The sequence below is a fragment of the Myotis nattereri genome (genome assembly GCF_964212035.1).
Source record: "Myotis nattereri genome assembly, chromosome: 5".
Lineage (NCBI taxonomy): Eukaryota > Metazoa > Chordata > Mammalia > Chiroptera > Vespertilionidae > Myotis > Myotis nattereri.
The window spans coordinates 46,673,575-46,688,360 of record NC_138080.1 but is presented as its reverse complement, the minus strand read 5'-3'; the positions used below and the strand labels follow the sequence as shown (position 1 = coordinate 46,688,360).

Here is a 14,786-nt window from a genome sequence, read left to right as displayed (position 1 = left end):
CTAACTGGTGGACAAATAGTTAACACCTTCACTTCCCCTTCATAGTCAAGAACACTTTTCTACATTGGAAGACTACATTTTCCTACATTACAAAGAAATCAAGTTGAGTATCTATAAGATACTCATTTCTTTATGATTAAGGACATTTGTGATTGAGGATATTGTAGAGATTCAAGATTATCATTCCAGCGTGAAATCTTACACAGGAGGGACAATATAAGCTATTAGATGAGTGTACACTGACCCCATATTATTCCCTAATTTTGTTATGTATTTGTTTATTTATTATTGACTATAGGGCGGGGAGAGGGAGAGAGAGAGAGAGGAGAGAAACATTGACATGGATCAGTTGACGGCAATGGCTGTCCATCTTATGGGAGCCTCGAGGGCATTCGGCATCATTTTCAGGTGGAATGTACTGATAGCGTGATGTGGCTTGAGTGGTGCAGAAGAAAGAAGGGATGCTGAGAGTCCGTGTTTATGAAAGCAACCAAGCTCAGTTTATCCGGGGCCCCAGTGCCATCCAAAGGTGACCAAAAAAGGAGAGATGGATATTGGTGGTAGGTCAGTCCTCACCTACCCCTCTGGCAGCGTGCTGCCACGGCAGGAACTCGGCTACAGGGCCCACCAGACCAGGCAGAGTCTTTTCACCCTGCGCTTCCAGTTCTCAGTGTCTTGCCCAGCTCCATCCAGGGCCGGGCTTTTTCTATTTAAAAGGAAAATAGATAGTCTTGCTTTTAGTTATCTCTTTCTGTCTTTTAAAAATAGCATTCAAGCAACGTTCTTCTGTCTGCAGTAGCCACACTAGCAATTTGGGAAGACTTGCCTTGTGTTTTCTCAAACACTTCTTTGGGAAGCGATTTCATCTTTTTTTTCCCTTGAGACAGTAATGTTTCATACTAATATGACTCACACAGTCGTGTTTATAAATTAAAATAACCCTATCTACTTCTGCAAAATAGTTTGTGCCTGTAGATAACACAGACCCACTTAAGACACTTTTGCTTCCTTGGAAAGGAGGGAACTAATAAACAAGAATAAAAAATTGAAGCAGGTATACATTTTGTCTTCTACATTTTATCACGAATGGTTAACCTTGGACGTTTATTGCAATCAAATAACCTCCTAGTAGTCATAGTCCTTTCACTGATTCATAGGTACAGCAGTAAATGAGCAATTGTTTATTCATATACTAATATCCTGGTCCTTCTGACATGGGTTTATCTTACATAGACCACTGGCTTCCTGTGTGGTCTCCCAGGGGATACTGAACCCGTACAGACCAGGTGTCTGCTCAGTACACTCTGGCTATGACTCTTAGCTAAAGACAGGATCAACAATATAGATAACTTCTGGATCTTTGAGGCTATAAATTTCCTCAAATATTGTCCTAATCACCCACTTGAATATTACTTTGGCCCTTTATCTTAAACAGCTTAAGTTATAACTCGGAGGTAATTGAAAATTAAACAAGAAAGCATGACACATGCCTTCTAGATAAACCTCGGTAAACTCCGTTGGATATGAATTACTAAAAATTAGCTTCTTCGATAAGCCTCTGTCTCTTTCTACTCATCAAGAGTCTCCTGAGCAACAACGAACCTAGGAGAGATTCCATTAGCATTATGATTTTCTCTCTACTGGTAACGGCTTAATTTTGTTGTGCACTCATTTTGTTTGTCCAAGTATGAAATATCAAGATAATTTCATTTTTTAAGTCATCTCCATGACAGTGGTTGATTCAGAATCAAATAAGTGTTATCCCAGAGGATTAAGATGAAAATCTTTTGAAAATAAGACACAACTTCCTCACATATGATTTTATAAGGACAGGGAGGGAAGGAAAATCAATGAGGAAGAAATAAGGTTGTGTTTAACTAAATGATGATATGGCTAAAAGTGGCCTACAGTATCCCAGTTTCCTCAGGCCCTCCTTTGTGGTACCTTCAGGATATGTTCTCTAGAAAGGGCCAGGTAATAATGCTTTATAGTCACACTCCCTGGCTGTGGGCACTGGAAGTCTGGTGTCTGGTTGTAGAATAAAAGGCAGCAGCAAAGGAGGGTAGAAGGAAGTTTTTTCTCAGGCAGCCAGAGTCTCTGAAATTATACCACATATGCACCTGCCTGTGTCATAGAAACACCCACTCCATCTATGCAGAAGGCCAATTCTGAAAACAAAAATTCTATGAAAAACATCTTGAAAGCCCCAATTAGGGCTTTCATTCCTTGGCAGATTCTGGCTTTAGGTGTAGACGAACTACACCACAAATGCAGAAAGATCTTTAAAAAACAGGAGCCTTGTTTTCCTGCAAATGTTCCAAAGAGAAAATAACAGGGAGAGAAGGGCTGTTCCCTCAGAAAGCACGGATCCTGCCAAATGGTTTCTAAATGTGTTTCTCCAAAATTTCCATGGGCCACCGGGGGCTTTTGAATACTTCCGGAAATGGAAGGAGCAGAAATCAATGACCCTGTGAGAAAGCAAACATTTAAGGGAACTAGCTGGCGGGGAAAACAGGTGGTCACGCTGTTAAGACACAAAATAGACACCGTAACAGTCCTCTTCACAGGCTAGACATACACAGAGTTACATCACTTTGTGTTGCTGCAAGGAAAAAGCTGAAGCCCTAAGGCAGCGGTTCTCAACCTGTGGGTCGCGACCCCTTTGGCGGTCGAACGACCCTTTCACAGGGGTCACCTAAGACCATCCTGCATATCAGATATTTACATTATGATTCATAACAGTAGCAACATTACAGTTATGAAGTAGCAACGAAAATAATTTTATGCTTGGGTCACAACATGAGGAACTGTACTTAAAGGGCCAGAAGGTTGAGAACCACTGCTAAGGGGAAGTTTCCTCATATTTCTCCATTTGAGACTCAAGTGAAGAACAAGAACAGTTTTGGTATATATATATATATATATATATATATATATATATATATATATATATATATATATATATATATATATATATATATATATATATATATTCAACCAGACTGACTCACTGGAACTCACACAGTTAGCAACTTGTTTCTTTAACTTTGGAATCCCAAAGACATTAATTTTACCACTTAATAGAACTATTTTTAGTCAACCAGAGAGAACCCAGGAGACCTCAAAACAGGAGAAAAAGGTTTGCTCTTGGGCAAGACTGGCGCTGGGTGGTCAATCTCCAGAAAAAGCAGCTACTTTGATCGATTTAGGTAAACATTCATTCACGCCGGTTCTTTGGCCAACATACAGAGAGTTCATTGAATTGTTTGGTCATAAATCAAAGTGCCTGCCCCAGGGTCTCCTGCAGGCCCAGACTGAGTCACAAAAAGACAGGAACCCGAGGACCAAGCAGAGCCACCCCCGTAACAAGCCCCCTCGTCAGGCTGTCCATGGTATTTTTCCTGGCAGAAGTGTCCAATGCAGGTCCAGTTTGTCCCATTGCTGTTAGACAGTTACATAAGCAAGGCCCAGCCAGTCATTTCCTAACTGCGTGCCCAAGTCTGCTTTATCTTCTAACTCCACTTCTCGGCTGCCCAGGCTGCTGGGAAAATTCCAGCCACTGCCCAAATAACCGACAGGGTTTTTTAAGGAAAATATGGACATGTTTTGTGGTAAAAATAATTCATGCTCACAGTGTTAAAAATTCAAACCACAAAAGAGTGTATGAATGTGAAATCAGTTCCACTTCACTCCACACCCACTATCAGGTGTACTCACAGTCTTCTTCGCTGGGGATAAATACAGAACATATTTTTGTATCTTCATAGAAGCAAACAAAATCGACTGAAAACATGTTCTATGTTCAGGATCTCTGCTAGACACTGAAAAAAGTGAAACATCGATCCTTGCCTTTACTCACAGATTTACTGAGGGCAAGAGTCTACATAACATCGAGTGTAACAGGTGGGAACAATGTTCTGTGGGAACGCCGGCAGTCATGGTGTGGCTCCGTGTGGAAGCTCGGGTAACCACTCAGGAATGCTCTGTGGTAACATGAGTTCCATTTTTAAGGCTGGGTGGGAAATCAGAAGGAGGTGGGGCCAGGAAAGGAATTCCAGCCGTAAGAGTCACATCACATAAGCAAAAAGAAATCACGTGGAGAAGTGACCCTTCATGATGTGTTGAGGAAATGGCTCATTGTTTGATGGCTAACACATAGGATATTGGTTTGGGGGGTATGGTGGAAATTGTAGCCCAGGGCCCAGATTGTGTAGTGTTTTAAATTCCATACTAAAGATCTTGTGCTAATGTCTATAGGCAAATGGACGGTTGCTTTAAAAAAAATTTTAGTAAGGAAGTAATATACTCAAACCTGTGTGTTAGAAAGAATACCTGGCATGGAACAGTCTTAGAAGACTGTTTGCTGAGTGGATGGAGCAGAGAAAGGAGAGACTGAAGGAAGGAAGACACATTCAGCGGTACTGGGATACTGGCAATGATGGGAGCCTAAATTCGCAACGGTGAGACAGTTTGGAAAAAGACTCAGCGAGACTTGGCAAGCAACTCTATGTGGGGAACGGAGCAGATGTAAAAGTCAAAAGCAATTCTGATATGTTTCTTGAGTGGCTGGGTGGATGGTTATGTCATTGTCCAAAAATAGGGACTAGAGGAAGGAGAGGGCATTTGGGGCCAGATGGAGAGGAAGCAGGGCATGTGTGTGGAGATGAATTGGAGGCAGCATCCTGTGAGGACAACATAGTCAACATCTATTAAACTTGTAATATGTCCCTGATACTGTCTTAAGTGCCTTGTAAGTATTAACTCATTTAGTCCTCCTAAAGAGTAGGTGTTATCATATGATTTCCATTTACAGGTGAAGTAATTGTATAAGTTTAGAATCAGATGACTCTGAGTTCAAATCCCATATCTACTGCTTTTTAACTGTTTAATCTTGGATAAATGACTTACTCAATTTAATCTCAGATGTAAAAACTAGGAAATGATACCTATCATCTGGGATTATTATGAAGGCTAGTGGCCGGTGCATGGATTCATGCACTTTGAAAGGAACTTAATTAGAAGAAAGATTTGTGTGGTAATTACATTACTGCAAAAAAATTACATGTCAAAATAGTATATCAACGACGACACTTTCTTTCAGCTTCAGAGGTACATTGTGCCAATAGTTGGTCTTCAGATACATTCTGCCATTGTGTGTGATTGGTGACAGTGAGAGCCTTATATGTATTGCACATGTGTGAGTCAACGTTTTTAAATTGCCAGTGCGTGTTATATGTACTGGTCGTTCGGTTGGTCAGTCAGTCGGTTGGATGGTTGGTCAGTCACTTAGCCTTATATATATATAGAAGATTAGAGGTAATGCATATTAAGCAACTAGCATAGTGTCTGGAAGCTCATGTATCTGAATAAATGCTAGATGTTATTATCAGCTATGAGATATCCTGGTACTAGGTTCAGTAAAAAGCTGGGAATTTATGTGTAGGTTGTGGAGCAAAAAGTAAAGATTTTAAACATCAGTATGTTGGTGTTGGTTAGATCCTGGGGTATAAACGCTATCCCCTGCCTGGTTTGGAGATGGGTGAATCAAGAGATGAGAATCATGGGGATTTCTGGGGAATACCAATGGTAAAGAAACAAAAAGGATAGACGATTCTTCCCCAAAGAAATATAAATGAAGCAATATGAGAGGTAATGGGGGTGGGGAGTGGAAATGGGAGATTGGTTATACACAAAAAGACTGGTTAAATAAGTAAATGCAGAGAAGGAGAGCCAGGTTTCCAACTGCAGAAAAGAGTTACAAATATGACGAGGAGAAGGAGAATGAACCTTCTGATGAACCCTGTGCAATGCTGTCTGAAATGGCTGCATGACAATAGCAACCCTCGTACTAAGATCTTGAATTCTAAATACCATTTTCCACTAAAAGGAACTAGGGTTCCTTTGAGAAATGGATTATTCCAGGGCTAGGGCAGGGAAAGATGAACCCGGAACCTTTTTTCTTTGTGCTAAAAATTTAAGGAAATGCTCAAAGAATGAGAGAGACATGTTGAAAGGACATAGAAGCCAGATTGAAAGAGCTCCCATCAGCCAAATCTAGGACAATTTAAACATGTCTATAATGAAAATGAACATTATAAATGGATTATAATCCATTGCATAAAATAGGAAACCATAAGATCCTATTGATGTAGAGAAATAAATGGCCCAGCCAGCATGGCTCAGTGGTTGAGCATTGATCTATGAACCAGGAAGTCATGGTTTGACTTCCGGTCAAGAGTACATGCCCGGGTTGTGGACTCAATCCCCAGTAGGGGGCATGCAAGAGGCAGCCAATCAATGATTCTCTCTCATCATTGATGTTTCTATCTCTCTCTCCCTCTCCCTTCCTCTCTGAAATCAATAAAATATGTTTTTTAAAGTTAAAAATAAATAAATAAATGAATAAGTTGAAAGTTTGACATGGGATGAGAGTTTACATAATGTCAAAGTATTTTCTGAAGAAATACTAATAACAAAAGGGAAAAGTGATTTCACAAGGGAGGGGCCTGGCAGACACTACTTTAATCAGGTGACCCACGGGAAGGAACCTCACCAGACCTGGGACAGTCACGCCATGGCCATTCTGTGTTCTTCTTCCTCGGAGATGTCTAATCTGAAGTTAATCAAGGAGAAACAAAATCAATCCACGTTGCAGGTGGATTACTGGTCTGTGCTCTTCAGAAGCTTCACGGCTGCGTGACAGTCGCAGGAGGACGGGGACTTGGTTCCAGGTTGAAGGAGACGAACGAGAGGAAAAAACTGAAGGCAACGGGTGCTTCCAACTGGATCCTTTTGCAGAATGGACATTGTTGGGACAATTGGCAAAATGTGACACATGTCGGAGGCTTAGAAGACAGTCATTCAAACAAGTGAACGTTCTGAGTTCCTCTGATTTTGATGGTTATACTGAGGTTGTGTAGAATGTCCTGGTTTGTAGGCATGACATACCCAAGTACTTGGGGATGATGGGTATCATGTCAATGACATACCTGCAAGTGGTTCAGGAAAAAAATGCTATTGTATTGTGCTTGCACGTTGTATAAGCTTGAAATTATCTCAAAAAGGAAAAGATCTGACCCTTCAAAGTTAATAGTAAGAACGTTACACTAAGAACGTTTGGTTGCTTTGTTTTTTGGGGGGTGCGCACGAGTGTGTGCTGGCTGGTGTGCCTTTGTCACTAAGAGCGAACTGTTACCCATGGCGTGGTATTCATGCTCCAGCTGGACCCCACCCTGCTGCTTCTTGGTTTCCTTCTTTTGACTTTTGTGGCTCCTTTGTAAATCAAAACTAGTGTGCATAATTCTCCATAATGAACATGGCTACTATTTCTTTAAGACCCTTAAAATCTTTGAATTACAACTAACTTAACTTTCATGGCTCCTGGTGATTCAAGATTCAGAGACACAGGGTAGTCTGAATTAAAAAAGAAAAAGATTATAATTGCTTCTATAACACATAACTTTTAAGAAAATGTAGCACATTTGCAAGAAATGGTTTTCCTCTGAACCATTTATCAAGCTAATATGAATTATAAATAATGCCCATCCCTACATTCTAACCATTAGCTATCCTGCCCCTTCAACTTTCTTGAAATAATCCCCAGCTATTAATCTGTACTTGCAAATAATAAGTCAGACTGTAGGGGTCCATTCCTGCACACCTGCCATTGGTGGGAGGGGAGGAGGCGGCTGCAGGTGAGTGGAGGCGGGTGGGAGGAAAAGTAGATCACCTTGAAAGTGATGTCAGGTGGTACTGGACATACTGGGGAGACTACTTAGTCAAATATATGCTGTCTAACCACTGTGCTATACACCCAAAACTAATACAAAAAAAATATTGAATGTAAACTGTAATTGAAAAATAATTATTTTTGAATAAAAAAAGAAATTTCATTCTGATCTCCCTCCCTTCCTCATTACTCTTTCCATCACTGATTAGTTGAGGGTCAACTATGTGTCAGGCAGGGTAACGGGCACTGGAGCCGATGATGAAGGAGACACGTTCTGGGCCCTTTAAGGAGCACTGGGTTTAGAGGCAAGAGCCTGCTGCCCTGGGAATTTAAGTCTATTCTAAGAGTTTCTACAAAAGGATTCAAATGTCACGTGCTGTGGAAGGAGAGAAATTGCTGCCTGACAGGGATAGGGAAAGTCTTCACAGAAAAGGTGACTTACAGCCCAGGAAAGGAGGAGGGAGGGGTTACAAGCAGAAAGAAAGGTTGAAGCAGAGTCTGAAGGTCTGAAAGTGTGGCTCCGTCAGCTCACAGCGGGGCTAGGTGCACAATGAAGCTCTGTGTGTGTCTGAGAGGAGGGCGGGCGGGAGGGGGGGGCCAGAAAGGCCCCCGTGGGTACATCATTTTTTTTTTTAAATATATTCTATTGAGTTTTTACAGAGAGGAAAGGAGAGAGATAGAGAGCCAGAAACATCGATGAGAGAGAAACATCGACCAGCTGCCTCCTGTACACTCCCCACTGGGGATGTGCCCGCAACCCAGGCACATGCCCCCGACCGGAATCGAACCTGGGACCCTTCAGTCCGCAGGCCGACGCTCTATCCACTGAACCAAACCGGTTTCGGCCATCATTTTTTAAAAAGAGAGAAAATAGTCAAAAAGCAAATAGCAACAACAAACACCCCTGTGCGCTCAGCTGAAGAGTTTGAACTTCATTCTGTGGGGTCAGGGAGAGTGATGGTCAGCTCTCTCCCCGCAGGGGCTCTGATTCCAGCCAGTGGGGAGGGAGTGTCTGCCCTGTGCGCCTTGAGGAGGGATGGCCTCGCTCTGCACGGAGCCCTCTGCTTAGTGTTACCGCCCCTCTCCTGCCTCCCCTCACACAAATAGCAGGCCCCGCAGTTTCGGTTCCTTACCTGGATTTATTTTTCTTCATGGCACTACCCAAACAGTTGACTTACTGATGTCTATTTCTGTCTCCCACTGATACATATACTTTAAGACTAGCATGTCAAACTCACGGCCCGCAGACCACACGTGGCCCACAGCGAATATTTTCGTGGCCCAACCAATATAACGGTATGTAAGAAACGTTTTAATAAAAATTTCGTAACTTAATTTTGACAATATCCTGTTATACAGAATTATTAATAATGAACGACAATGTTCGCTAATGACTGATTACTATAATCGTGTTGCATTCATTTCCCTTCTGTGCCTTACGCACAGGCGCACCATTTCTCTCCACTGATACTAGCAGAGGATATTTTAGCAGATGAGGGCCACATCATTAGTCTTGCACTGACTTGTTTGGTGTGCGCAACAGGAAATATTTTGCTTTCAGAGAACAAGAAAAATGGGTTTATTTGCGTTACGCTTATTAATTTGTGCAGTTATTCAGTGTCTGGTAAGTTAATGTTCAAGAAAAAAATATTAATTTTTATTAAAATGCTCTATTATTTTATGTTAATGATTACTCATTTATTTCAGCCTTTTGTAGTTAGCATGTCTCTATTGAAATAAACCTACGTTTCTATGATAATGGAAGCTTTTGTTTTTTTTGCGGCCCACATAAACTTAACCCTTGTTTATTTGGCCCATGTTAGCCTTTGAGTTTGGCATGCCTGTTCTAAGATAAGTGGTACTTTGTCCCACATTGCTGCCTCCTCGGCCATGTACTATGCCGGCTATGGTTGTGTGCATGTTCCTGAATGGGTGAGAGTGATGCAGACCTGCCACAAATCTTGATCCGAAGGACTTGGGCACCCATGAAACTCAGATTCCGGGAAGGGAAGTGGCCACGGGGCTCTGAGCACCCAGGTTGGAGGGATGGGGTTCTCTAGAGTGACAACAGCCTTCCAAGTGAGATGGCAAATCCTTATTCTGCGATCCTTTTTGTCGTCCACCCCGCACCCCCCAGCTGGCCCTTCAAACAGAAGGAAATCCTTGGATAATACTCTAATACAGGGTTGTTGGGAGCTAGACAAGGATTTCACTGGGGAAGGAGAATAAAGCATAGGTCATTCTTCCAATACACTGTCCAAGGGCAGACTCTGGAACCATGAAACTGGTGTTTTCCTGAATTCCCCTGAGCTCTCAGCACGGACAGACCATGTCCTGCAGAACTTGTGGGTCTCATGAAGTCTCGGCCTGAGCATCTCACCTTCCACTTCTTAGCATCTTGCATGCTTGGCCTGCAGGACATGAGGGCAGTCATGATACAGGGAAAATGCACCCACAGGTTCCTAGATACATGTCCATCTGGGGAGATGGCTCCCATCTCCAGCCCCTGGATGGCCGGTGGAGTGGAGTGGGCGAAGTCCCAAAACTTCTCAGGACACTGGCTGATGGCTCAGGTCATTTGCTTTCCCAAGCCTGTAGCTAGAAATCTCAAATCACAAGAAAAACAGACAAATCTCAACTACCTGAAAACTGGTGGCCTTGTTTCTAGGTCCTTCCAACTTGATAACCAACCAATTCATTCCTATTTCAGGCAACCCAAACCTTCTATTATGGACGTGCTAGGAAAATTCAGCCGTGGTCAGATCGCCTGGAATATGGGTGATTATGAGAACACCAACCAGAGGAATTCCAGAGGGGCCACCCTCGTTAGGCAGGCCAAGGAAACACTGCCTACAGACTCCAGACCTCCAAAGCTGCCAATGCCACTGAAAAAGGAGGTATGAGCATTTGCTTTTATGACTCATCATAGAAGACAGCAGGCTCTTTCAATCTATGAGTTAGAGAATGCTTTTCAACAGTAATACAGCAACTAAGGTTTTCCAACTGCTTTTAACCTATCAGAACATTTTGTGACTGATAATGGATTTCCACAGTAACATCTTCACGGTGGGTATTCTTCCCACGTCGTAGCTGAAGAATACAAGAGGTTGTGGATTTCAGTCCTTATGACTGCTTATGGATCATATAGTTTAATCTGGAGACAGGCCATCCCCTTGATTTCCAAAACCCGAGAAAGCACTTTGTGTAACAGAGATAAATCTTTAAACCTTCTTAAAAGCTTTACAGACTGGCCAGCAGAGTGAGAATACACCAGGTTCAAATCTACTAGTTTCCCCCCATTACTATGTATGGAATCTTGAACAAGTTGCATCATTTCCCTATACAGGTTTTTAAAATGAGTAAAATGGGGATATTAGGATCTGTCCTGAATATTTTGTAGTTATTATGAGAATCATGTGAAGAAGGTGTAAGAGTATATATTCAAATCAACAACTATTTCCACAGCAAAATGCACATTGTAGTCATCCAGGGTTTCGAGTCTGGTAACAAGTTTCCATGATAGAAAGGGTAATAGAGTCGCAGGGATACATTCAGAGAGTCGTGAGAGAGTGTCCATGCTCCACTGAAGAATCTTGCCAACTCCCGAGAATCTTGCTTACCCTCTGTCGCCAGAAATCTGATTCATGAGCCATTAATTATATCCTATTGGAAGCATTCCGTGGGGGAGCTGCAGAGGCCTCGTAGGCCCTGACCCCAGGGACTCTTTATATTGAAAAAGGGAGCAGTTCAGCTGCTAACATTCTTACGTGGTCTGAATTTGGGACTGGGTCCGAATGAGATGATTTACTACAGTGAGTGAAGAGGAGGCTTGGATTAGTTACTTTCCATTACTGAGCTAATTTTGTGCAGGACTAGAGAGATCCTGGATTAAACGATCCAAACGCCTCCTTCTATTATTCACTAAATCCAATTGTGCAACCCTCCTTGGGTTTGCTTTTTTTATTAATCCTCACCTGAGGATATTTTTTCCACTGGTTTTTCTTTTCTATTTTTGGGTGTTTTACTTTTTTGTTCTTAGAGAGTGAAAGGGTTGGAAGGAGGGAGAGGGAGGGAGAGAGAAAGAAACATCAACATGAGAGAGACATATAGATTAGTTGTCTCCCGCACGAGCCCTTACCAGGGCCAGAGGTCGAACCTGCAACCCAGTTACATGCCTTGGACTGGGAATTGAACCCATGACCCTTTGGTGAGGGGGACGACAGTAACCACTTAGAACCCCAGCCAGGGCTGGGGTTTTTTATAAGTAAAAACAATATTGTACATTAAGAAAAATCTGTGAAAAGACCTTATCTTGAAATGATTTCAAACTTGCAGAAGAGTTGCAAGAACAATAGAAAGTGAACTCCTGATACATTCTTCACCCAGAATAATCTGTTAATTTGCTTTAATGCTTTCTTCCTATATGTGTGTACACACATACACACACAATTTGTTTTTTTCCAAACATTGGAGAGTAAGTTGCAGACATGACACTCCTTTACCCCCAAGTGTCTCAGGATGTATTTCCTAAGAACACGGATGTTCTCACATAACCATAGTGCAAACATAAGATTCTGGAAATTTAACATTGATACAGTATTATTATCTAACCCAGTGATTTTCAACCTTTTAAAAAATCTCATGGCACACATAAATAACTAAAATTCTGTGGCACAGCAAAAAATATATAATTTTTTGCCAATATGACAAAAAATAGATATAAATTTGATTCGATCACACTGGACGGCTATGGTTGTGTTGGTTGTTGTCATTTTTTTAATTTGACAATCTAAGGGAAAAGAGTTCAGTGCCACTGAGTAGTTAGGTGTTGCGTGTTTTAAAAATTCTTGCGGCACACCGGGTGAAAGTCGCTGATCTATAGTTCATAATCCAATTTTATGGACTGTCCCAATAATGTCCTTTGTATTTTTCTCTGATCCAAGATCCCACCTAGATCACGCATTACACTTGCTCCTCATGTCTCTTTAGTCTCCTTGAATTTGGAACAGTTCCTTAGTCTTGGACTTTATAACACTGACACACTGGAAGGGTATATAGACCAATTCTGTAGAATACCTCTTCACTTGTATTTATCTCATGTTTTCTCGAGAGTAGATTCAGGTTTTGTGTTTTTGGCAGGAGTCCCAAAACAAGTGATGTTGCCATTCTCAGTGCATCACATCAAAGAGGCACCTGATATCGGTTTAACTTACTGTTGGTGAGAGTAATCGATCACTTGGCCACATTCTCTTCCCTTCCAGAGATAAACAAAATACTATATCATTCAAAATAATCCCTCATTTTATCAAAGAGTCTTTCTTTTAAATATCCAGAGATACATTAGAAACTTGTTATCTATTATTTTTGCATGATACCACAAAGTTCTTATGATTGACACTTCCATAAGTACCCAAGCCTCCCACCCCTTTACTATAAATCCTTTTCAGTGAAATAACTGAAGCAACTGTTCCTATAAATTTAAAAGCAAATAATGAATACAATGTGTGTAAAGCCTTCAACATAACGTCTCACACTAGCCACCAGTCAGTGGCCACCATTACTATGCTTATCAGAGATGCCCGCACACTTTTCATTCTTATGCTAGAAGACTCAGAACCATACGTTGAAAGCAGCTTCAAAAAAGGAACAATTGGTCAATGGAACTGAGTGATTTGGGGGGAAATCTTAAAAGCATAAAGCTATACATAATATCACATGTTTTCTCATCAAAGGGATGGTTGAAAGTGGGGATATGTTATATATTCAGGTTCTTGCGTTTGGATTTTTTCTTATAAACTTAAGTTTGGAATGTAATTAAAATATTTCTAAAATGCAATTTATATTTAACAGTATATCTCATTCTTGTATACACTTATCCAAAACGCCATTACAAGTATTTTTGAGAGTTAATAGGGTAAATTTCTAAACTGTTTTTCTACTATATTTCTCCAAATTTCTCCTTTTTTAAAATCACAAAGTGTCTCCTAAGTTCTGTCTTCTAGTCCATTTGTTATTTTTCCCCTCTTAAGTTTTGGTTAACATTGTTTTTCCTCCACATAAATAACAGCCACTTAAGTGTTAGCAACTTTATGTGCATGCAACAGACATTTTCAACAACATCATCCATTTCTATTTCATTTCTTAGCTTGTAAATATTCTCATTTCCCCTTTCATTCCATACATGGATACAATTTCAGTGACTGACACATTCTTCCCTCATCCATGCACTCACATTGAGTGTGAAAGCAGTGTGAAAATTCCCAAATTTCAATGTGCATGTGAGTCACCTGGAGGTCACGTTAAGGTGCAGATTGTGCTTTGGTGGGTCTGGGATGGGGTTTGGGACACTGCATGCCTCTCCACGTCCCAGGCAAGGCACCTTGAGTAGCCAGGGGCTAGCGGATCTGACACTGGACGATGGCATGCTCAGCTAGGAACAGGAAGGACTTGAGGAGCCAGGGGTGATGGAGAGGAAGACTAGGAAGAACAGGTTGGCAGGGCCAAGGTGACAATAACCTAGCAGATAACCTAGCACCGTGGAGGAAGAGTGTGTGGTTCAATAGGGCTGGATAATAGTGTGCAAAGAGGGGTATCTAGTGATGAGGCTGGGGAAGAAGGACCAGTGATGTCATTTGAATACATGGTGTTAGGAACTTAGATTTTACTGGGCTGACTTTTAAACAGAAGTGACAGGGTTAAACTTTTAGAAAGGTTATTTAGACATTGCCTGGAAGAATATTAATTAGAACTGTTTTACATAAAAGGGAGATGAGTTCAAAGGGCATTTTGGTAGCTCAACTAAGAAATAAGGAGGGACTAAAAGAAGGCAAAGAGAAAAGGTGATGTATTTGAGACACAAAGGAAGTGTTAGATTCAACAGCTCTTGGTGCTGCTGGGTGTGGGGAAAGTCTTCCGTTACCAGGGGAAAGAAGGAAGTGGGACCCGACCTGACATTGTGAAGAGTGAGGAGGGCGTGGTGGAGCCAGGTGGCCTTAAGGAGAGAATAAATAGGGATCAAGGACTGAGCGCCAAGCCAACCTCTCAAGAAAAAGCTTAG

The 14,786-nt window shown here is 41.5% G+C and overlaps 1 protein-coding gene across 1 annotated transcript in view; it reads left to right on the top strand.

Annotated features, from left to right (window-relative positions):
• The window catches only part of SPMIP2 (sperm microtubule inner protein 2), a gene marked incomplete at both ends in the record, with an annotated part of 72,439 nt that extends 57,653 nt beyond the window's left edge, over positions 1-14,786 (top strand). Inside the window, 2 exons of the mRNA XM_081092755.1 lie at positions 10,440-10,626; positions 14,610-14,786. Coding sequence (XP_080948881.1) covers positions 10,440-10,626; positions 14,610-14,786 — 364 coding nt within the window. The remainder of the gene's footprint in view (positions 1-10,439; positions 10,627-14,609) is intronic.